Raw genomic sequence first — 23,588 nt, forward strand, 5'->3', positions numbered from 1 at the left:
AAGGAAGTTCATAGTATTCTGGATTTGGCAGAGATCCATCATTGTCATATATCTGCTGCACATGTTCCAGGAGTGGACATTTTTTGAAGCAGATTTTCTGAGTTGTCAGACAATCCATCCAGGGGAAAAGTCTCTTTATCCAGATGTATTCAGTTAGATTGTGAATCTTTGGGGCCTACCAGAGAGAGATCTCATGGCTTCCAGTTTAAACAACAAACTTCCTTAGTATTTCTCCACGTCCAGGGTTCCAAGGGCTCTGGAGACAGATGGTCTAAGAATGCTTTTGTCATTTTGGCTAGCTTATGTGTTTATACCTCTGATACTGTAATAGACTAGATCAGGCAAGAGAATGCATCAGTAATTCTAATTGTTTCGAAATGGCCTCAAAGAGTTTGGTTTGCAGATTTGGTTCAGATGTCTCAAGGTCCCGTTTTCCGTCCAGATATAAAATCTCTAAGCTTGATGGCTTGGAGATTTAACAGTTTTTCTGAGTCTGTTGTTAATACTCTTGCTCAGGATAGGAAACCGGTTACTAGAATAATATATTACAAGGTTTAGAAAGCCTGTATCTCTCTCTCTGTTCTCTTCATAATTAATCTTGGTATTCTTTTAGGATTCCTAGAATTCTTTAGTTTCTTTAAGATGGCTTGCAGAAAGGTCTTTCAGTCAGTTCTTTAAATTGTCAGATTACTGCTGTGTTCTTATTCACAGTAAAATTGCTAATCTTCCTGATGTGCATAGTTTTGTTCAGGCGTTATCTAGAGTAAAGCCTGTAATAAAACCTATTTCTCCTCCTTGGAATCTTAAAGGGACACTGAACCCAATTTTTTTCTTTTGTGATCCAGATAGAGCATGCAGTTTTAAGCAACTTTCTAATTTATTCATATTATCAAATGTTCTTCATTCTCTTGTATCTATATTTGAAAAGCAAGAATGTAAGTTTAGATGCTGGCCCATTTTTGGTGAACAGCCTGGGTTGTTCTTGCTGATTGGTGGATAAACTCACCCACCAATAAACAAGTGCTATCCATGGTTCTGAACCAAAAATTGGCTGGCTCCTTAGTTTAGATGCCTTCTTTTTCAAATAAAGATAGCAAGAGAACGAAGAAAATTTGATAATAGGAGTAAATTAGAAAGTTGCTTAAAATTGCATGCTCTATCTGAATAACAAAAGAAAAAAACTGGGTTCAATGTTCCTTTAATTTGGTTTTGCAATCTCCTCCTTTTGAACCAATGCATAAGGTAGATATTAAGCTTATTTCCTGGAAAGCTTTTTTTCTTTTGGCTATTTGATCTGCTAGAAGAGTGTCTGAGTTGTCTGATCCTCCATATTTAATTTTTCATATGGATAAGGCTGTTTAGAGAACTTCCTTTAATTTTCTACCTAAAGTTGTTTTCTCGGACAAAATTAGTAGGGACATTTTTTTTCCTTCCCTTTGTCCTAATCCTGAGAATTTTTCCAAGAGACTTCTTCATAACTTGGATGTTGTCCGGGCTCTGAAATATTATCTTGTGGTCACTAGAGATTTCATACTCCTGATTTGTTTTTCATTTTTCAGGTAAGCGCAGTGTTGCTCTGAATAAATTCATATGGCTTATGAATAAGCAAGTCAAACTCCTCCTACGTGTATCACAGCTCATTCTACTCGCTCTGTAGCCACTTCCTGGGCATCTTTAGTTGAAAGTCAGGTATGTATGCTGAGGAGCTGGCCCATTTCTGGAGCACTATTTGGCAGCATTTTTGCAAGAATGTTAACCATTTGCAAGACAATAGATAGCAGCACTATTTTCTGCCATGTTATGCTCCAGATGCTTACCTAGGTATCTCTGCAACAAAGAATATCATGGGAACGAAGCAAATTTAATAATAGAAGTAAATTGGAAGCTTTTTTTTAAATGGTATGTTCTGCCTGAATCACAATATACATTTGGGCTTCATATTCCTTTAACTGGGGCAGATGCATATAGCCCTGTCTGGAATAAGTACCGTTTGGATATGAAAAATAAACTGAAATTTGATTTGTTTAGATATTACCATGCATTGTGTAGAGTCAAGTCAGGTAGGATTGCCTCTAAAGATTTAAAGGTAGATTTTGTGATGTATGAATGTCCCTTGTAGTGATCTATTGTTGCGGTGTTAGGGACATATAATCTCCTTTTTGTTATTTTCTATAATAAATGAATGAAGCATGTTTAAGAAAGGGATCGATATATGTTTGATGCATTTATGTTTACTATTTAATTGGGCATTTCATAAAGTAATCATATTACACTAATGGATATATCCTTTATAGCTTTATCCAGTTTAAATATTTGAATAGGAAGATTTTTTTTTATTTATTTTTTTTATTTGATTTTTTACAAATTAAGATATCTTTTGTTTAATTTGAGGTGCATTTCATGGAGAAGCACTATATTCAGTCCCTTTTTGTACATGTTTAGCATTTTTGTATGGTGAGTTGAAACCCTTACGGGTAGATTGCGAGTTTTGTCGGTAATGGTGTGCGGTGCTAACGAGCATTTTATTCTCACCGCTCACTTAAGACAACGCTGGTATTACAGGTTTATACAAACCCGGCGTTGGCCGCAGAAAAGTGAGCGGAGAGCAAAATTTTGCTCCACATCTCACCGCAATACCAGCGCTGCTTACGTTAGCGGTGAGCTGGTAAAACTTGCTTGCGCATGATTTCCCCATAGGAATAATTTATTAACCCCTAAAACTAAGTCTAACCCTAACCCCTCTAACTTAAATATAATTTAAATAAATCTAAATAAAATTACTACAATTAACTAAATAATTCCTATTTAAAACTAAATACTTACCTATAAAATAAACCCTAAGCTAGCTACAATATAACTAATAGCTACATTGTATCTAGCTTAGGGTTTATTTTTATTTTACAGGCAACTTTGTATTTATTTTAACTAGGTAGAATAGTTACTAAATAGTTATTAACTATTTAATAACTACCTAGTTAAAATAAATACAAATGTACCTGTAAAATAAAACCTAACCTAAGTTACAATTACACCTAACACTACACTATAATTAAATTAATTCCCTAAATTAACTACAATTAAATACAATTAAATAAAATTATCTAAAGTACGAAAAAAACAAACACTAAATTACAGAAAATAATAAAATAACTACAAGTTTTTTTAAACTAATTACACCTAATCTAATCCCCCTAATAAAATAAAAAAGCCCCCCAAAATAATAAAAAGCCCTACCCTATACTAAATTACAAATAGCCCTTTAAAGGGCTTTTTGCGGGGCATTGCCCCAAAGTAATCAGCGGGGCAAATTTGTATTTATTTTAACTAGGTAGCTATTTAATTGTTAATAACTATTTAATAACTATTGTACCTAGTTAAAATAAATACAAACTTGCCTGTAAAATAAAAATAAACCCTAAGCTAGATACAATGTAACTATTAGTTATATTGTAGCTATCTTAGGGTTTATTTTATAGGTAAGTATTTAGTTTTAAATAGGAATAATTTAGTTAATTGTAGTTATTTTATTTAGATTTATTTAAATTATATTTAAGTTAGGGGGGGTTAGGGTTAGACTTTAGGGGTTAATACATTTAATATAGTTGCGGCGATGTGGGGGGTGGCAGATTAGGGGTTAATAAAATTTAACTAATGTTTGCGATGCAGGAGTGCAGCGGTTTAGGGGTTAATATATTTATTATAGTGGCGACGATGTCCGGTTCAGCAGATTAGGGGTTAAAAAATTTATTTTAGTGTTTGCGATGTGGGGGGGCCTCGGTTTAGGGGTTAATATGTAGTTTATGGGTGTTAGTATACTTTTTAGCACTTTAGTTAAGAGTTTTATACTATGCCATTAGCCCGTAAAACTCTTAACTACTGACTTTAAAATGCGGTACCAGGCTTGACAGGAGAGGGTGTACCGCTCACTTTTTGGAAGACTCGTAATACCGGCGTTAGGCAAATCCCATTGAAAAAATAGGATACGCAATTGACGTAAGTGGATTTGCGGTATTTTCGATTCTGGCCAAAAAAGTGAGCGGTACACCTGTACCTGCAAGGCTCGTAATACCAGCGGGCGTTAAAAAGCAGCACTGGGACCTCTCAACGCTGCTTTTTAAGGCTAATGCAAGACTCGTAATCTAGCCGTTAGTGTTTTGTGTAGAGTGAAAAAATTGCTTAAAAAGGGATACTAAACCCAACTTTTTTTCTCACGATTCAGATATAGCATGCAATTTTAAGCAACTTTCTAATTTACTCCTATTATCATTTTTTCTTCGCTCTCTGGCTATCTTTATTTGAAAAAAAAAAATTATAAGCTTAGTAGCCGGCCTATTTTTGGTTCAGAACCTGGGTAGCGCTTGCTGATTGGTGGCTAAATGTAACAGTTATTGTTATTAGAGTTCTTAGATATTTTTGGAAGTTTCTAAGCAAAAAAGGAGTTCTGATTTTCTTTAAATCCTTCATTCTGGTGCCAGAAAGGCACAGAACACTTCCAAATGTTTAGATTTGCTATGCAATCACAATGGCTTATATAAACATGAGTCTTTTTTTTCTTTATAAGGTCTAAGCTTATTTCTCCAACATTGGTGTGTCCGGTCCACGGCGTCATCCATAACTTGTGGGAATATCTCTTCCCCAACAGGAAATGGCAAAGAGTACAGCAAAAGCCGTCCATATAGTCCCTCCTAGGCTCCGCCCACCCCAGTCATTCTCTTTGCCGTTGCACAGGCAACATCTCCACGGAGATGGTGAAGAGTATGTGGTGTTTAGTTGTAGTTTTTTATTCTACTATCAAGAGTTTATTATTTTAAAATAGTGCTGGTATGTACTATTTACTCTGAAACAGAAAAAGATGAAGAGTTCTGTTTGTGAGAGGAATATGATTTTAGCAGCAGTAACTAAAATCGTTTGCTGTTTCCACATAGGACTGTTGAGATGAAATAACTTCAGTTGGGGGAAACAGTTAGCAGACTTTTCTGCTTAAGGTATGACTAGCCATTTTTCTAACAAGACTGTGTAATGCTGGAAGGCTGTCATTTCCCCTCATGGGGACCGGTAAGCCATTTTCTTAGTCTCAAACAGAATAAAGGGCTTAATATGGGCTATAAAACTGGTAGACACTTTTATGGGCAAGATCGATTGCTTTATTTGGGCATTTTATAAAGCTTGATGTTGAAATTCACACTTATAAACTTTGGACTGAGCCTCATTTTCGCGCCATTACTGCGCAGTTACTTTTGAGAGCAGGACATGCAGCTGCATGTGTGTGGGTCTGAAAGTTGTTGAAAAGGTTCCTAGAAGGCTTCATTTGGTATCGTATACCCCCTGGGTTTGGTAAAGTCGCAGCAAAGGCTGTAGCTGGGACTGTAGAGGGGTTAAAACTGTAACCGGCTCCGGTTTCTTCATTTTAAGGGTTAAAGGTCTCAAATTTGGGGTGCAATACTTTGAATGCTTTAAGACACTGTGGTGAAAATTTGGTTAAATTTGAACAATTCCTTCATAGTTTTTCACATATTCAGTAATAAAGTGTGCACTGTTTAAAATTTAAAGAGACAGTAACGGTTTTGTTTAAAAACGTTTTTTGTACTTTATTGACAAGTTTAACCCTGTTTAACATGTCTGTGCCTTTAGATAAACTATGTTCTGTATGTATGGAAGCCAATGTGTCTCCCCCTTCAAAATTGTGTGATAATTGTGCCATAGCATCCAAACAAAGTAAGGACAGTACTGCCACAGATAGTAAAGTTGCCCAAGATGATTCATCAGATGAAGGGAGTAGACATAGTTCTACATCATCTCCTTCTGTGTCTACACCAGTTTTGCCCACGCAGGAGACCCCTAGTACTTCTAGCGGGCCAATGCTTATTACTATGCAACAATTGACGGCAGTAATGGATAACTCCATAGCAAATATTTTATCCAAAATGCCTGCATATCAGAGAAAGCGCGATTGCTCTGTTTTAAACACTGTAGAGCAGGAGGGCGCTGATGATAATTGCTCTGTCATACCCTCACACCAATCTGAAGGGGCCATGAGGGAGGTTTTGTCAGATGGGGAAATTTCAGATTCAGGTAGAATTTCTCAACAGGCAGAACCTGATGTTGTGACATTTAAATTAGAGCATCTCCGCGCACTGCTTAAGGAGGTGTTATCTACTCTGGATGATTGTGACAACCTGGTCATTCCAGAAAAATTGTGCAAGATGGACAAGTTCCTAGAGGTTCCGGTGCACCCCGACGCTTTTCCTATACCCAAGCGGGTGGCGGACATAGTGAATAAGGAGTGGGAGAAGCCCGGCATACCTTTTGTTCCCCCTCCTATATTTAAGAAATTATTTCCTATGGTCGACCCCAGAAAGGACTTATGGCAGACAGTCCCTAAGGTCGAGGGGGCAGTTTCTACACTAGCCAAGCGCACTACTATTCCTATCGAGGATAATTGTGCTTTCAAAGATCCTATGGATAAAAAATTGGAGGGTTTGCTTAAAAAGATTTTTGTACAGCAAGGTTACCTCCTGCAACCTATTTCGTGCATTATTCCTGTCACTACAGCAGCGTGGTTCTGGTTCGAGGAACTAGAAAAGTCGCTCAGTAGAGAGACTCCGTATGAGGAGGTTATGGACAGAGTTCACGCACTTAAGTTAGCTAATTCCTTTATTTTAGATGCCGCTTTGCAGTTAGCTAGATTAGCGGCGAAAAATTCTGGGTTTGCAATTGTGGCGCGCAGAGCGCTCTGGCTAAAGTCTTGGTCAGCGGATGTGTCTTCCAAGACAAAATTGCTTAATATCCCTTTCAAGGGTAAAACTCTTTTTGGGCCAGAATTGAAAGAGATTATCTCAGACATCACTGGGGGTAAGGGCCACGCCCTCCCACAAGATAGGCCTTTCAAGGCCAAGAATAAGTCTAATTTTCGTTCCTTTCGCAATTTCAGGAACGGACCGGCCTCCAACTCGGCAGCCTCTAGACAAGAGGGTAATGCTTCGCAAACCAAACCAGCTTGGAAACCGATGCAAGGCTGGAACAAGGGTAAGCAGGCCAAGAAACCTGCCGCTGCTAACAAGACAGCATGAAGGAGTAGCCCCCGATCCGGGACCGGATCTAGTAGGGGGCAGACTCTCTCTCTTCGCTCAGGCTTGGGCAAGAGATGTTCAGGACCCCTGGGCACTAGAAATAGTTTCTCAGGGTTATCTTCTGGAATTCAAGGAACTACCCCCAAGGGGAAGGTTCCACATGTCTCACTTATCTTCAAACCAAATAAAGAGACAGGCATTCTTACATTGTGTAGAAGACCTGTTAAAAATGGGAGTGATACACCCAATTCCAACCGTGGAACAAGGAATGGGGTTTTACTCAGATCTGTTTGTGGTCCCCAAAAAAGAGGGAACCTTCAGACCAATTCTGGATTTAAAGATCCTAAACAAATTTCTCAGAGTGCCATCGTTCAAAATGGAAACCATTCGAACGATTTTACCTGCAATCCAGGAGGGTCAATTTATGACTACCGTGGATCTAAAGGATGCGTATCTACATATTCCTATCCACAAAGATCATCATCAGTTCCTAAGGTTCGCCTTTCTGGACAAACATTACCAGTTTGTGGCTCTCTCATTCGGGCTAGCCACTGCTCCAAGGATTTTCACAAAGGTACTCGGGTCCCTTCTAGCGGTTCTAAGACCAAGGGGCATTGCAGTGGCACCTTACTTGGACGACATTCTGATACAAGCGTCGTCTCTTTCAAAGGCAAAGGCTCACACAGACATCGTTCTGGCCTTTCTCAGATCTCACGGATGGAAAATGAACATAGAAAAAAGTTCCCTGTCTCCGTCGACAAGAGTTCCTTTCTTGGGGACAATAATAGATTCTTTAGAAATGAAGATTTTCCTGACAGATGTCAGAAAGTCAAAACTTCTAAGCGCTTGTCAAGTTCTTCATTCTGTTCCACGTCCTTCCATAGCTCAGTGCATGGAAGTAGTAGGGTTGATGGTTGCAGCAATGGACATAGTTCCTTTTGCGCGAATTCATCTAAGACCATTACAACTGTGCATGCTGAAACAGTGGAATGGGGACTATACAGACTTGTCTCCAGTGATTCAAGTAGATCAGAAGACCAGAGACTCACTCCGTTGGTGGCTAACCCAGGACCACCTGTCCCAGGGAATGAGTTTCCGCAGACCAGAGTGGGTCATCGTCACGACCGACGCCAGTCTAGTGGGCTGGGGCGCGGTCTGGAACTCCCTGAAAGCTCAGGGGCTATGGTCTCGGGAAGAGTCTCTTCTCCCGATAAACATTCTGGAACTGAGAGCGATATTCAATGCTCTCAAGGCTTGGCCTCAACTAGCAAAGGCCAGATTCATAAGATTCCAATCAGACAACATGACGACTGTTGCTTACATCAATCATCAGGGGGGAACAAGGAGTTCCCTGGCGATGAGGGAAGTGACCAAAATCATAAAATGGGCGGAGGATCACTCCTGCCACCTATCTGCGATCCACATCCCAGGAGTGGAAAACTGGGAGGCGGATTATCTGAGTCGTCAGACATTCCATCCAGGGGAGTGGGAACTCCACCCGGAGATCTTTGCCCAGTTGACTCAATTATGGGGCATTCCAGACATGGATCTAATGGCGTCTCGTCAGAACTTCAAGGTTCCTTGCTACGGGTCCAGATCCAGGGATCCCAAGGCGACTCTAGTGGATGCATTAGTAGCGCCTTGGACCTTCAACCTAGCTTATGTGTTTCCACCGTTTCCTCTCATTCCCAGGCTGGTAGCCAGGATCAAGCAGGAGAGGGCCACGGTGATCTTGATAGCTCCTGCGTGGCCACGCAGGACTTGGTATGCAGACCTGGTGAATATGTCATCGGCTCCACCATGGAAGCTACCTTTGAGACAGGATCTTCTAGTACAAGGTCCATTTGAACATCCAAATCTAGTTTCCCTTCAGCTAACGGCTTGGAAATTGAACGCTTGATTTTATCTAAGCGTGGGTTTTCGGATTCTGTAATAGATACTCTGATACAAGCCAGAAAACCTGTAACTAGGAAGATTTACCATAAAATATGGAAAAGATGTATCTGTTGGTGCGAATCCAAGGGATTCTCATGGAGTAAGATCAAAATTCCTAGGATCCTTTCTTTTCTCCAAGAAGGTTTGGATAAGGGATTATCAGCGAGTTCTCTAAAGGGACAGATTTCTGCTTTATCTGTCTTATTACACAAACGACTGGCAGCTGTGCCTGATGTTCAAGCTTTTGTTCAGGCTTTGGTCAGGATCAAGCCTGTTTACAGACCTTTGACTCCTCCCTGGAGTCTGAATTTAGTTCTTTCAGTTCTTCAAGGGGTTCCGTTTGAACCTCTACATTCCATAGATATCAAGATGTTATCTTGGAAAGTTCTGTTTTTGGTTGCTATTTCTTCTGCTAGAAGAGTTTCTGAGTTATCTGCTCTGCAATGTAATCCGCCCTATCTGGTGTTCCATTCAGATAAGGTTGTTTTGCGTACTAAACCTGGTTTCCTTCCAAAGGTTGTTTCCAACAAGAATATTAACCAGGAAATAGTTGTGCCTTCTTTGTGTCCGAATCCAGTTTCAAAGAAGGAACGTTTGTTACACAATCTAGATGTAGTTCATGCTTTAAAGTTCTATTTAGAAGCAACAAAGGATTTCAGACAAACGTCTTCTCTGTTTGTCGTTTATTCTGGCAAGAGGAGAGGTCAAAAAGGTACTGCTACCTCTCTTTCCTTTTGGCTGAAAAGCATCATCCGATTGGCTTACGAGACTGCCGGACGGCAGCCTCCTGAACGCATCACAGCTCACTCTACTAGGGCTGTGGCTTCCACATGGGCCTTCAAGAACGAGGCTTCTGTTGATCAGATATGTAAGGCAGCTACTTGGTCTTCCCTGCACACTTTTGCCAAATTCTACAAATTTGATACTTTTGCTTCTTCGGAGGCTATTTTTGGGAGAAAGGTTTTGCAAGCCGTGGTGCCTTCCGTTTAGGCAACCTGATTGGCTCCCTCCCTTCATCCGTGTCCTAAAGCTTTGGTATTGGCTCCCACAAGTTATGGATGACGCCGTGGACCGGACACGCCAATGTTGGAGAAAACAGAATTTATGCTTACCTGATAGATTACTTTCTCCAACGGTGTGTCCGGTCCACGGCCCGCCCTGGTTTTTTAATCAGGTTTGATGAATTTATTTCTTTAACTACAGTCACCACGGCACCCTATAGTTTCTCCTGTTTTTCTCCTGTCCGTCGGTAGAATGACTGGGGTGGGCGGAGCCTAGGAGGGACTATATGGACGGCTTTTGCTGTACTCTTTGCCATTTCCTGTTGGGGAAGAGATATTCCCACAAGTTATGGATGACGCCGTGGACCGGACACACCGTTGGAGAAAGTAATCTATCAGGTAAGCATAAATTCTGTTTTCACTTCTGGCGGCTCAAATCAGTTTTTTTTTTTTTTTTTGATTTTTTTTTTGTTGTTTTTTTGTTTTTTAAATAATGCCTCAATAGAATCATGGTTATGCAATGACATCTTTCTTGCATTCTTGATTTTCTTTCTGTCTTCTAATTTAAAGGGACAAGAAATCCAAATTTTTTTCTTTCATGATTTAGAAAGAACATGCAGTTTTAAACAATTTTCTAATTTACTGCTATTATCTAGTTTGCTTCATTCGAGTTATATCCTTTGCTAAAAAGCATATCTAGATATGCTCAGTAGCTGCTGATTGGTGGATGCACATAGATGTCTTGTGTGATTGGCTCACCCATATGCATTGCTATTTCTTCAACAAAGGATATATAAAGAATGAAGCAAATTAGATAATAGAAGTAAATTGGAATGTTTTTTAAAATTGTATTCTTTACCTGAATTATGAAAGAAAATTTTTGGGTTTAGTGTCACTTTAATGTGTTTGCTTCAGAAACAAAACATATTAAAAAGCCCAGACCTAATGAGAGGATTTTGTGCCTGTGTTTCCCTTCATATGATCCAGAGTTCAATACTGAACTGTCTGTACTGATATATTTCTATGTTTATGTAAGAACTAGATTTGTAGTTACTAAGAAACAAAAACTAGCTGGCACTCACTCACATACATAAAACAGAAAATACAATTTTTTTTAAAGATTATGTTACAACTATTGCAGAGGGAGATAACAAGAAAAAGCACCTGATCAAGGTCCCTCAAGTGCTTGAGTCCTAAAACTAGCAATTACATCCTGGCTTTTAAAATTGTTTGGCAAAGAGTATCATCTAGAAATAGCTAAACATAGTTTTTGTGTGTATATCCAGGGGTTCCAGTCACACTTATTGTTAACAGGTGCATACAATCCAATGCATAGCCATAAAATCTTCATAGAAAAACATTGGCAGTATAACGGGTCATACTGAAGAGCTCAGTGGCTTTAAACGTGGTACTGTCAGAGGATGCCACCTTTAGCTCAAGTCAGTTTGTGAAATTTCTATGTGATCGGTCCTGGTTAACTGTAAGTTTCACTCACTACAGGATCCCAAAATAATGGTCTGGGGCTGTTTTTCAGGGTTTGGGCTAGTTCCCTTAGTTCCAGTGAAGGGTCATCTTAATGCTACAGGATACAAATTTTACACAACTGGGTGTTTCCAGCATTGACTGTGCCCCTGTGCACAAAGAGAGGTCCATGAAGACATTGTTTAACGGTTTGGTGTGGGGGAACTTGAGTGACCTGCATGATTGCCAGCCAGGCCTCCTCTTCTAACATCAGTGCCTAACCTCACAAATGTTCTTTTGACAAAATGGCCACAAATTCTCAAAGACGCACTCCAAAAGCTTGCAGAAAGCCTAACCAGAAGAGTTGCAGCTTTTATAGCCACAAAGGGGGACAACTCCATATTAATGCCCATGGTTTTGGAATGTAATAGTGTATATAATTCTCCACAAATTAGGCACACTCTGGGATTTCTTAATGAGTTGAAGTTTTGTGATTCAGATAGTAGAGCATGTCGTTTTTTTTTTTTATTTAAAACAAGCTTTATTAGTGAACATTCATCAATCTTTAACATAAGTGCAATACAATCACTTTGCAGAGTAACAATTTACATAATGGCATATATGTTTTACATTTGGATCCCAATGACAGAGGACCAGCCAGGGCTAACATTGTAATGTTTAACCACATAATACTTGTTGATTTCTAAGTGCATTGTACCGCATCTATAAAGACGTCTACACAATAATTTTAAGAACATTCATCAATCTTTTATATAAGTGCAATATAATAACCTAGCAGAATAACAGTTCACGTAATGTCATGTATATTTTACGTTTAGATCCTGATGGCAAAAGATCAGTCAGAGCTAACATTGTAGTGTTTAACCATATAATATTCGCGAAGTTCTATGTGGATTGTACCGCAGATAGCAAAATGCCTACACAATAATTTTAAAAATGGATTTCACAAGCAGATAACTGGTATGTTCACAGGCGTTGCTCTTTAGTGCATCACGTTAGGAAGAGATGGAAAAGAGAAGAAAGAAAAGCTAGAGGATATACCATAAGAGGTTATAGAGAAAGGAGGGGGGGGGGGAAGGAGGGGAAAAAAAAAAAAAACCCAGATAGGTGTACCTATCGACTCACCTCCAGACAAAATCATCAGTTAGAATCAATAATTTATATCTCTTTGCCCTCCCATAAGAGTACCATATATTCATGTGTTTCGGTTTTGCCTGACATTACATAGTGGTATCTTTCCAAGTTCAGCAGATCTCCGACCCCAGCCCTCCATTCACCCAAAGTCGGCACCTGTTGAGATTTCCAATGCCTTGGAACAAGACTCTTTGCGCAATTTAGGAACAGAAGGAACAAATTTTTCTTATGTACTTCAATTATTCTGGGAATTTCATGAAAGAGAAGGTATTTGGGGTCCGGGGGCACAATCATTTTCAGGAGCCTGCTGGCCTCCCTGAACACTGCTTCCCAAAAGGGTCTTATAAGTGAGCACCCCCACCACAGATGCAACATTGTGCCTTCCTCCCCACAGCCCCTCCAGCACTCCCCATTCAGGTGATGATATATCCTCCGCAGCCGTTGCGGAGTCATATACCACCTACTTATGAATTTAAAATGCATTTCCTGCAGTCGAATAGACACAGACGCATTTCTTGTTTTGTTGAAGATCGATCGCCAAGACTGCGCGTCAATCTCCAGTCCCAACTCTCTATGCCACGCCTCTACGTAAGTGGGTTTAGTTTCCCCGTCTCCCTCCATCAACAGTGTGTATAACAAGGAGATCAGGTGGCGCGGAATAGTGGATGAGGTACAGAGTTCCTCAAATGGGGTTTTCTGCCTGGTCAGTTGATCTCTATTACGCGCTTTAGTGAAGAAGTGTGTTAATTGTGATGTTCTAAACCATGAGGAGAATAGCGCTGGATTCCAAGCGGCTAGGTCTGCCTGTGGCTTAAGTTTATCATGTTCAATTACATTGGAAATAGCAACCTCTGAAAGAGAGTAGGAGACTCCCGTGGAGTATCTTTTATTTGCTATTCCAGTATCAGGATTTTCCAGTACGGGGGTAACCGGTGCTGCGGCTGATGAGATAAAATTTGTGGTTTTAATTAGTTTGTCCCAAATTTGAAAAACGTCTTGCAAGAGAGGATAGTGCGATATGCATTGTGGGCGGTGTTTAGCACTTATCCAAGCCAGCGAACCAACGTTACCCCTTTGGAGGATCTCCCTGTCCAACTCAATCCAAGCCTTGTCCAGGGAACTGTGACACCATTCAACAATTCGTTGTAGAATCATTGCTCTATGGTATTCAATGAGCAGTGGTACTCCTGCCCCCCCTCTGTCTCTAGGAAGATACATTGTCTTCTTGTTAATCCTTGGCCTTAGGTCACTCCATATGTAAGATTCCATTAGTACTTGTACTTGGTGAATCAGATGTTCAGCCGCTGCTAATGGGATCGTCTGCATTATATAAAGCATTCTAGGTAGCACATTCATTTTGGCTACATTTATCCTCCCCATCCATGAGATGGTTTTATTTTTCCAAGATCTCAGATCTCCTGCAATAGAATCTCTGATGTTTCTATAGTTGACGTTTACTATCTCCCCCATTGAGGGAGCAAGCAGAATGCCAAGATATTTCAAGTGCTTAGTAGCAATTTTAAGAGGGCATTCCAGGTTCTGAGCCACATATTCTTCGCAAGGCATGGAGACGTTCAGTATTTCCGATTTGGAAAGATTGAGAAGGAAATCCGAGACCCGACCATATTCCTTAATCTCTGCTAGTGCCGCCCGCAGGGAAGCACCATTGTCCGCAAGAGTCAGCAAGACATCATCCGCATACATTATCAATTTATGCTCCATTTCGCCGACTCGAAAACTGCGAATAGCGGCGTTAGCTCTTATCTTGCAGGCCAAGGCCTCCATAACCAGGGCAAACAGCAGGGGGGATAGCGGGCAACCCTGCCGCGTTCCATTTGAAATCGAAAAGGGCGCAGAGAGCATACCATTCACCCTAACACGTGCGCTTGGGCCGGAATACAAGGAGAACACCCCATTGATAAAACGTGGGCCCAGACCCACCTTCGCCAGAGTGTGGCGCATAAACGACCAGTTAACCCGGTCAAAGGCCTTCTCCGCGTCCGTTGATACCAGGACCAACGGCGCGGAGTTGGCCTGGGCTGCAGAGATCAGCTGGAGGACCCGAAGAGTGTTATCTCGAGCCTCTCTTGCTGGGATAAAGCCTGTCTGATCAGTAGAGATTAATTTAGGTAGGTACTTTTTAAGTCGATTCGCTATGACTTTCGCTAGAATCTTAACGTCTACGTTAAGAAGGGAGATCGGTCTGTAACTACCAGTTTGTATCACTGGTTTGTCTGGTTTAGGAATAACAGCGATGAAGGCTTCTAACATCGGTCTAGGCAATACTGGGTTGCCAGCCAACCGATTAAACAATTGGAGTAATCTGGGTGTTATAATGTCTGCGAAGGTTTTGTAATATCGAGCCCCAATTCCATCAGGGCCTGGGCTTTTACCAATCTGAAGACTCTTAATAGCCTCCGTGATTTCCTCCGCAACAAACGGGGCTTCTAGTTGTTCCGTTTCATCTTCCGAAAGTTGCGGAAGATCAATATCTTCTAAGTAATCTGCGACCTCCTGCTCATGAATCTGGTCAACATTTAATTCTCCCCGTACTGAGTCGCTCGGGTGAATATTATAGAGAGATTCATAGAATTTCCCAAAGGTATTAGCAATCGCTTGTCCATCTTTGTGTATTGTTCCTTGGTCGTCCAAGATTTCGAATACATAGGAATTTAGTCGTTTCCGTGCTAAAGCACGAGCCAAGAGCCTCCCTGCTTTATTTCCCTGTTCAAAAAACTTCTGCCTCAGAATGAGTGCTTTCTTGTGTTGCTCCTCTTGCAGGTGCCTCAACAGGGCTGACCTAGCCACAATCAGTTCCTCCTGTAGCCCCTGATCAGTGGGGCTAAGTTTATGTGCAGCCTCTTTCTGGGTCACTTGTTCTAACAGTGCTGAGTATATTTCTCTTTTAGTTCGGCGCAATTTTGCACAATGTCTCATTAAAATGTCCCGAAGAACACATTTGTGAGCTTCCCAGACAGTAAAACTGTCTATTTGGTCAGTTGTATTTAAACGGAAGTATTCCTCCAGGCGAGTATGTAACTCCTGGATTAGTACTTTGTCATTTAAGAGAAACTCGTCCAGTCTCCAAATATAAGGAGTTATTGGTGAGTCGGGCCAGTCTACAGTGCATCTAACTGGGGCGTGATCCGACCACGTGATCGCGTCGATATTACTGCCGGTTGTGACTGCTAAACCCGCGGAGTCTGCAAAAAGGTAATCAATCCTCGTGTATTTCCTGTGAGGATGGGAGTAAAATGTAAAGTTTTTAGTTAAAGGATGAAAAGTACGCCACACATCATGTACCACTAGGTCCGTGAGGGATTTAGTGAGATGCTTGACTACCCTGTGGGGAGCGCTGGAGAGACCATCAGAAGTATCCAGGGCCGGGTCCAGTGACACATTAAAGTCGCCGCCCAAAAAAAGAGTGCCTTTCTGTATCTCCAGGATCTTGAGCATGAGTTTTTTAAAAAATAAATCTTGGGCTTTGTTCGGAAGATAGAGATTGGCCAGGGTCAAAGGTCTGCCGAAAAGTGAGCCGGTTAAAATTATATATCTACCATCTGGTTCTCTAAGGATTTGGTCAACCTGGAAAGGGACTGTAGGATGGAAAAGTATTCCCACTCCATTTTTTTTTGATGCACCTGAGGCAAAGTATGCCACTGGGTACTGTCTATCGAACCATTTTGGTTCTCTAAGCCTAGAGAAATGGGTCTCCTGAATGAACACTATGTCACTCCCCATCCGATGTAAGTCCCGGGTGATCATAGATCTTTTCCCTGGGCTATTAAGGCCCTTGACATTTATAGTCACTAAATCAAAAGTGTGTCGCCTGACCTGTGTCTGTGAATTGGCCATCTGGGAGAAGAGGAGAAAGGAAAAAAAAAAAAAACCAGGGGGGGGGGGGGGGAGGAGAAGGGATAGTAGGTAAACGAGTAGTTAGGTAGGATAGCCAATGACAGTAGTAGAGCCAAAAATCTCAAACACGAATGAGATAGAAATCAGGTAGCTCGTGAGAGTAGATAAGAGAAGGAAGAAGAGAAGGAGGGGATCAGAAGCCTGGTACAGACCGAGGCTACCAAAGAAAAGAATACCTTTCCCAAAGATAGAAGAAGGGAAAGATAATAAAGAGAAAAGTATAGCTTCCAAGCCAGAAGGAAACTATATAACTTACTCAACAGGAGGTAGTAACCTCATTACTCTTACAAATACATTATTAACAGAAAAATAAACTTTGTAGGTAAGAAAGACCCAGAAATACAAAACATTATAATGTAAACATTAGAACCATATATTTGTGCAATAACATCCCTAAAACCTCAAAGCAGTCCCCCCGCCCACCCGAGAGACTACTAACTTATGGGGATTACCTTTCTCAAATGCGTCTTAAGTTGCATGTGTTGCAAAGTAAATAGGGGATCATGGGGGCTGGAGTATACATTATTCCCTGACTGTTTAAGACCCTCCCGTTCCATCAGCTTATTCCCTTGTGTGGTAAACTGAGCTAGCACCTTTTCTTTACATATATTTACAAATCAAATTATGTCAGTGACTTCCAAGTGACCCCTACCTCTCGACCCCCCCCCCCTCTAACGCACAGTGAAGGGAGAGCAAACACAGGTATCTGCCTAAACATAATTAACAACTATGCGTTCACCTTGGTGTCATAATGCAATTAGAAATGAGCTGTTGCCATATTTTAAAAACAGCCTGTGAAAAAGATAGATTATGCATTCATTTAACAAGCTTGCAATTGATATAGGAAGGAATAGCAATATACACAAGTTAATCTAAGTGATTACCAATCTGCATGAGAGTCTACCTCCACTCTGACGAACTGCAAGACATCCGTTATAGAAGCTTCCTTCAAAGGTCTAGGCGGTGATACTAGTGAGAGGAGGCAAATCAAAAAGGCAGGGGGTAGCTATCTCATAAGGGGAAAAAAAAATGAATAAAAGGGAAAGAGAAAAAAAAGTTTTATGCTTAAGACATTACATTAATAAACATAGCAACAGCTGAAAAATTGAATGAACAGATTATGTCTCTCAAGTCCAACAGGGGGATGTCAATAATAACATTTAAACCAGTTTCATGGGATATAAACTATGGATCAGTCCCTATCCCTCTCCACCTCCGGCCTTTGCTGGTGAGCTGCTACAGCCATATTTGGAGGGTTGATCTGGATGCCTAAGGCCTGGCAAAAAGCGGGAAGGTCGTCCGGTGTTCTGAAGATGGCAGATGCTCCGTTTTTAGAAGCTATTAAGCATGTGGGGAACCCCCATCTGTATGGGATCCGCTGTTCCTTTAACCTCAAAGTTATATAGCGAAGGTCTCTCCGTTTTTGAAGAGTAGCCGGGCATAAGTCATTAAAGACCTGTATATCCGCACCTTCAAAATGCAGTGGGTGCTTATTTCTTGCATGTCTCAAGATTTCTTCTTTATCCCTGTATGATAGGAGTTTTATGATAATGTCTCTGGGTGGTGCTCTGGCTGGAGGCCTGGGACGGAGCGCCCGATGTGCCCTTTCAACCTGAATTTCCTCTGTGTCTGGTGCATTTTTGAGAAATTTAAAGAATTCTTGTATATAATGGTTGATATCGGGCGGGTTTACTGTTTCAGGCACACCGCGGAGTCGCAAGTTATTCCGCCTGCTCCTGTTCTCCAGGTCTTCGATTCTATCAGTTAGTGATTGGACTGAGGCCTCTTGGGATTGTATGCAGCTAGCCTGCTGCTGCAGGTCTGAGCGCATTATTTCCTGTGCTTCTTCTACCTGTGCTACTTTGCGGTCCACCATCATTATGTCTTTCTTAAGCTCACCAAACATCAGCTTAACATCACCCATTGCTTCCCTAATGTCATTCTTAGAGGACAAATGTTTAATATCTTCTTTAGTAACAAAGTTAGATTGGTCAGAGTCTGCACTCCATGTTTGCACAGCAGTGGATTGTTTACTGCCTGTGGGCCCTTCTCTGTTTGTACATGCGGCTGTCTCTGAGGAAATCAAGTAATGCTCCATGTTGGAGGATTGGGAGCTTTTAGTGGGCTTTGGGCCTTTCCTAGTAGCCATTCCTAGCTGTGAAAAGCTAAGGGGTCAGTGATCACTTCTATTCCAGCACCCCAGTTATCAGAGCATGTCGTTTTAAGCAACTTTCTAATTTACTCCTATTATCAATTTTTCTTTGTTCTCTTGCTATCTTTATTTGAAAAAGCAGGAATGTAAGCTTAAGAGTCGGCCCATATTTGGTTCAGCACCTGGGTAGCGCTAAATGTAGCCACCAATCAGCAAGCACTACCCAGGTGCTGAACCAAAAATGGGCTGGGTCCTAACCTTACATCTGCTTTTTCAAATAAAGATGGCAAGAAAACTAAGAAAAATTGATAATAGGAGTAAATTAGAAAGTTGCTTAAAACTGCATGCTAAAAGAAAAAAAAATTCAGGGTTTCTCTCCTGTCCTCAAACACTTTAAGCAATAAAACTGCAATAACTGAAGAAATTCCAGAGTATGCCTAATTTGCGTAGAATTGTATGCTGATATTTAGTGCACACTAGGTGATTGATGAAGAATCTGTAAGAGCTAGCCATAAGGAGGAGGTTTTATCATATAGATATGTATGTATAGATAAATAGATAGATATAGTTATGTGTGTATGTGTGTGTGTGTGTGTATATATATATATATATAGAGAGAGAGAAAATAACTCATTGTATAGTTCATTAACAAATCTAGACAGGCCAGAAGGCTTGTTTTTCCCACAGAAAACCCCTGGAATACATTGTTTCCAATGCAGCAAAGGATTCTGGGTAAGATATGAAAATTGGAAACAATGTATTCCAGAGGTTTTCTGTGGGAAAAACAAGCCGCCTGGCCTGTCTAGTTTTGTTAATGAACTACACAATGAGTTATTTTCTCTCTATTTTGTGCGTAGTGGAGGATTTTAAACTCACCTTTTACCTCCCCCTAATTTTAAATGTTATTGTATTTTGCCCAGAATCAACTTCACCCAGCAGTGATTCAAACCTTCTCCCAGCTGATGAGTAGAAATAACTACGAAACAGTCTGTCCTGGGATGGTTATGAATCACTGCATTAACCCTAGCTAAGCTTATAAGCTGTGTGAACAGCGATGCTTTGGCGTTAAGGGATTCTGCTGAAAAGCAGACTTGAAGTAAAAAGGTGTGTCATTGTGAACTTAATTTTCATATATTACCCAGAATCCTTTGCTGCATTGGAAACAATGTATTCCAGAGGTTTTCTGTGGGCAAAACAAGCCTTCTGGCCTTGTCTAGATTTGTTAATGAACTACACAATTAGTTATTTTCTCTCTATTTTGTGCGTAGTGGAGGTATTTAAACTCACCTTTTACCTCCCCCTAATTTTAAATGTTGGTGTGTGTGTATATATATATATATATATATATATATATATATATATATATATATATATATATATATATATATGTACAGATATCATAAACATAAACTGGAAAACAAACACAAAGTACATGGAAGAATATCAGGTTTATGTCATAGAAAGTACAACATCCTTGAACATTTGGCTTTTTTCCAGCTGAAGGTTTATCATTTATCTTTTTAAGATAAAATTTATTTGTTGCAGAAGGTTGATAATTTTGCAGAAATTAAATTGTTAACCATTATTCATAGGGACCCTAGTATACATAAATATTTCACTTGCACAAAATGGTTTCATATAATGCTGATAAATCAAGTTAAAAAATTGCCATTTATTCTATTAGAATCTAATATGTGCAGTTCAGTTTCTATATACAAAGCATAAAGAGAGGGAGAAGAGAATTAATTTGACCCTTAAGAAACAAATTTGACTGCAGTTAACTATTAGTTGTATGCATGTCTCTTAAAGGGACATTAACCCCTTAATGACCACAATGTACCCTGTATGTCACTGGTCGTTAAGGGTTTTTTCAGGACATAATAGCACAAGTCTAGCAAGAACACACTATTAATGCACTCCCTCCAGCAGGCTTTGTGGAATAGAGCAGTCTCAACGCTGGTGGCAAGACTGCGCTATAAAACAATCAAGTCCCAAAAAAAGGCCAGTGACATACAGGGTACGTCGCTGGTCCTTAAGGGGTTAAACCCAATTTTTTTCTTTCATGATTCAGATAGAGAATACAATTTTAAACAACTTTCTAATTTACTTCATTCTCTTGATATTCTTTCCTGAAAAGCATATCTAGATAGGCTCAGTAGCTTCTGATAGGTGGCTGCACATAGATGAATTATGTGATTGGCTCACCAATGTGCATTGATATTTATTTAACAAAGGATATCTAAAGATTGCAGCAAATTAGGTAATAGAAGTAAACTGGAATGTTGTTTAAAATTGTATTCTCTATCTGAATCATAAAAGAACATTTTTGGTTTTAATGTTCCTTTAAAGAGGACCTTTTTGTTTACACACTGCATCATGTTTACTTTAATTAAAGAAATGCAAATGTTACTTTTTAGGATGTAAGTAGCCATAACTGGCATGCAGTTGTACCCATTGATACAATGTGATTTCTGATTTTTGTTAAAGGGATAGGAAAGTCAAAATTAAACTTGCATGATTCAGATAGATCAAGTCATTTTAAGACACTTTTTAATTCACTTCTATTTTCAATTGTGCTTCATTCTCTTAGTATCCCTTGTTAAAAAATGAATACGCACATATCATACACTAGTGGGAGCTGCTGCTAATTGGTGCCTGCACACATTTGTCTCTTGTGATTGGCTAAGATATTTTCAGCTTCCCTTCAGTAGTGCAATGCTGTCCCTTCAGCAATGGATAACAAGAGAATGAAGAACATTTGAGAATAGAATTATATTGGAAAATTGTTAAAAATTGTATGTTCTATCTGTATCGTAAAAGAATATTTTGGGGTTTACTATCCCTTTAAGGTCTTAAATGTTACATAATATAATCTGTTCACCAGTTGCGTAAGGAAAAGGAGTCTCTGAGTTCATTAGCTTAAAGTGAAACTGTCATGTATGAGGCTGGGCTCTTTGTAAAGAAAAAGAGTAGTATCAACGTGATACTTAAAGGGGCAGTATACACCAATTTTCATTTAGCTGCATGTAATAGACACTACTATAAAGAATAAGATGCACAGATACTGATATAAAAATCCAGTATAAAACATTTTAAAAACTTACTTAGAAACTCCCAATTTAACACTGTTAATGAGATAAGCCTGGGACACCCACTAAAAGGGGCTGATAGCAGAACCTCCCTTCCTCCCCTGCATATGAAAAGACCCATTATACAAATAGAAGCAGTCTGAAGTCTGTTTACATCAGTATACATCTAAAACTTTGGGGCTTGGTTAGGAGTCTGAAAATCAGCATAATTTTATTTAAAAATAAGCAAAACTATACATTTTTACACACACACCCCCAGATGGGCTATATAAATGGATCACCTACAAAACATTTATGCAAAGAAAAATCTAGTGTATAATGTTCTTTTAAAGAGAAAGGAAACCCAAAAATGTTCTATCATTATTTGAATAGAGCATACACTTTTAAACAACTTTCTAATTCACTTGTATTATTACATATGCTTCATTCTCCTTTTATCCTTTGCTGGAGAAACAGCATTGCACTACTGGCAGCTAGATGAACACATCTAGTTAGCCAATCACAATAGACAAATGTGTGCAGACAACAATCAGCAGCTAGCTCCCACTAGTGTAGGATATGTGTATATTCTTTTTCAACAAAGGATACCAAGAGTTCAAAGCACATTTGACAACAGAAGTGAATTTAAAAGTGGTCTTAAAATGACATACTCTGACGGAATCATGCAAATTTAATTTAATGCAATTAACTATTTTGTTTTCTAAATTAATATTGTAGACTTAGTTTATAATTATTGACATTTTACATTTGCCGGTGATTGTTATGTGGTGACCAACATAATCTAGCTCTGTGTTTATACAATTGGTCCGATCTACCTCACTTGGTCCTTAGGTTGATATACGGTCTTTTTAACAATACATAAGCCCAGACTTTTGATGTCTTTTCAATAAAAATAAAATAGTAATAAATAAACGTGCAAGTATCAATATTTATGTTCTTATTCTAGGTGTTTGCACTGTGGAAGGTATGTTATATGTTGTTGGAGGTGATGATGGATCCTGTAATTTGGCGTCTGTAGAATATTATAACCCAACAACAGACAAATGGATACTGTTGCCATCTTGTATGAGCACAGGAAGGAGTTATGCAGGTATAGTTTATTTTCTACTTTTCTTCCAACCATGCATTTACATTTTCTAATTCAAATATTCTGTTCTAAAAATAGTCAAATAAATTAATCTCAAACCAAAGTGGTTTAGCAAACTAGTATTGAGAGAGATTAATAAAAAATAAACAAGCCCTTGAAGAGACCTATAACTTCAAAAAAGAAAATGTTCTAATGTGCAATAATAAAGTGCCATATGTGTTTTAACCCCTGTAAAGGGTTTAAGCACATAGTTAAAGTTAGCCCCAGAGCAGCAGGGCACTAGTGGTGTATTGCTACTCCTGAGCCTACTTAGGTATGCTATACACTTCTCCATTAAAATGTATTAGATCAGTTTGATCATATTGTATTTAAAACTATTCTGACACCTACTTTACATCTTTTTGTACGGAGTATAATCCCTTCTAGGTTCCCTTCTGCAGGTTCAACATCTAAGACTCATTTAAAAAATGATGGACAAACAATGTTTTCATCTAGGAAACCGATCTGTCTTTTGGCATGCTAGTGGCGCGGAATCCGCTGCCCACATTATGGAAGCAAGTGTTTCTGAAGCTAATTTTCAGCAAAGAATAATGGCATTTTAGCTTATGCTCTCTATTTGCATATTTTTGTTGTTCAAAATCAGTTCATATTTACAAAAGTGTTTGTTTTTTCCCCACAGCAAGAGCAGACAGCTGTGGAGTCACTGTCTAGGGAGGTGTAGTG

The 23,588-nt window shown here is 39.6% G+C and overlaps 1 protein-coding gene across 1 annotated transcript in view; it reads left to right on the forward strand.

Annotated features, from left to right (window-relative positions):
* The window catches only part of KLHL2 (kelch like family member 2), a 445,714-nt gene that overhangs the window by 420,779 nt on the left and 1,347 nt on the right, over nucleotides 1–23,588 (forward strand). Inside the window, 1 exon segment of the mRNA XM_053703800.1 lies at nucleotides 22,725–22,868. Within this exon segment, the coding sequence (XP_053559775.1) occupies nucleotides 22,725–22,868 (144 nt within the window).

Source organism: Bombina bombina, chromosome 2 (genome assembly GCF_027579735.1).
Source record: "Bombina bombina isolate aBomBom1 chromosome 2, aBomBom1.pri, whole genome shotgun sequence".
In the NCBI taxonomy this organism is placed as follows: domain Eukaryota; kingdom Metazoa; phylum Chordata; class Amphibia; order Anura; family Bombinatoridae; genus Bombina; species Bombina bombina.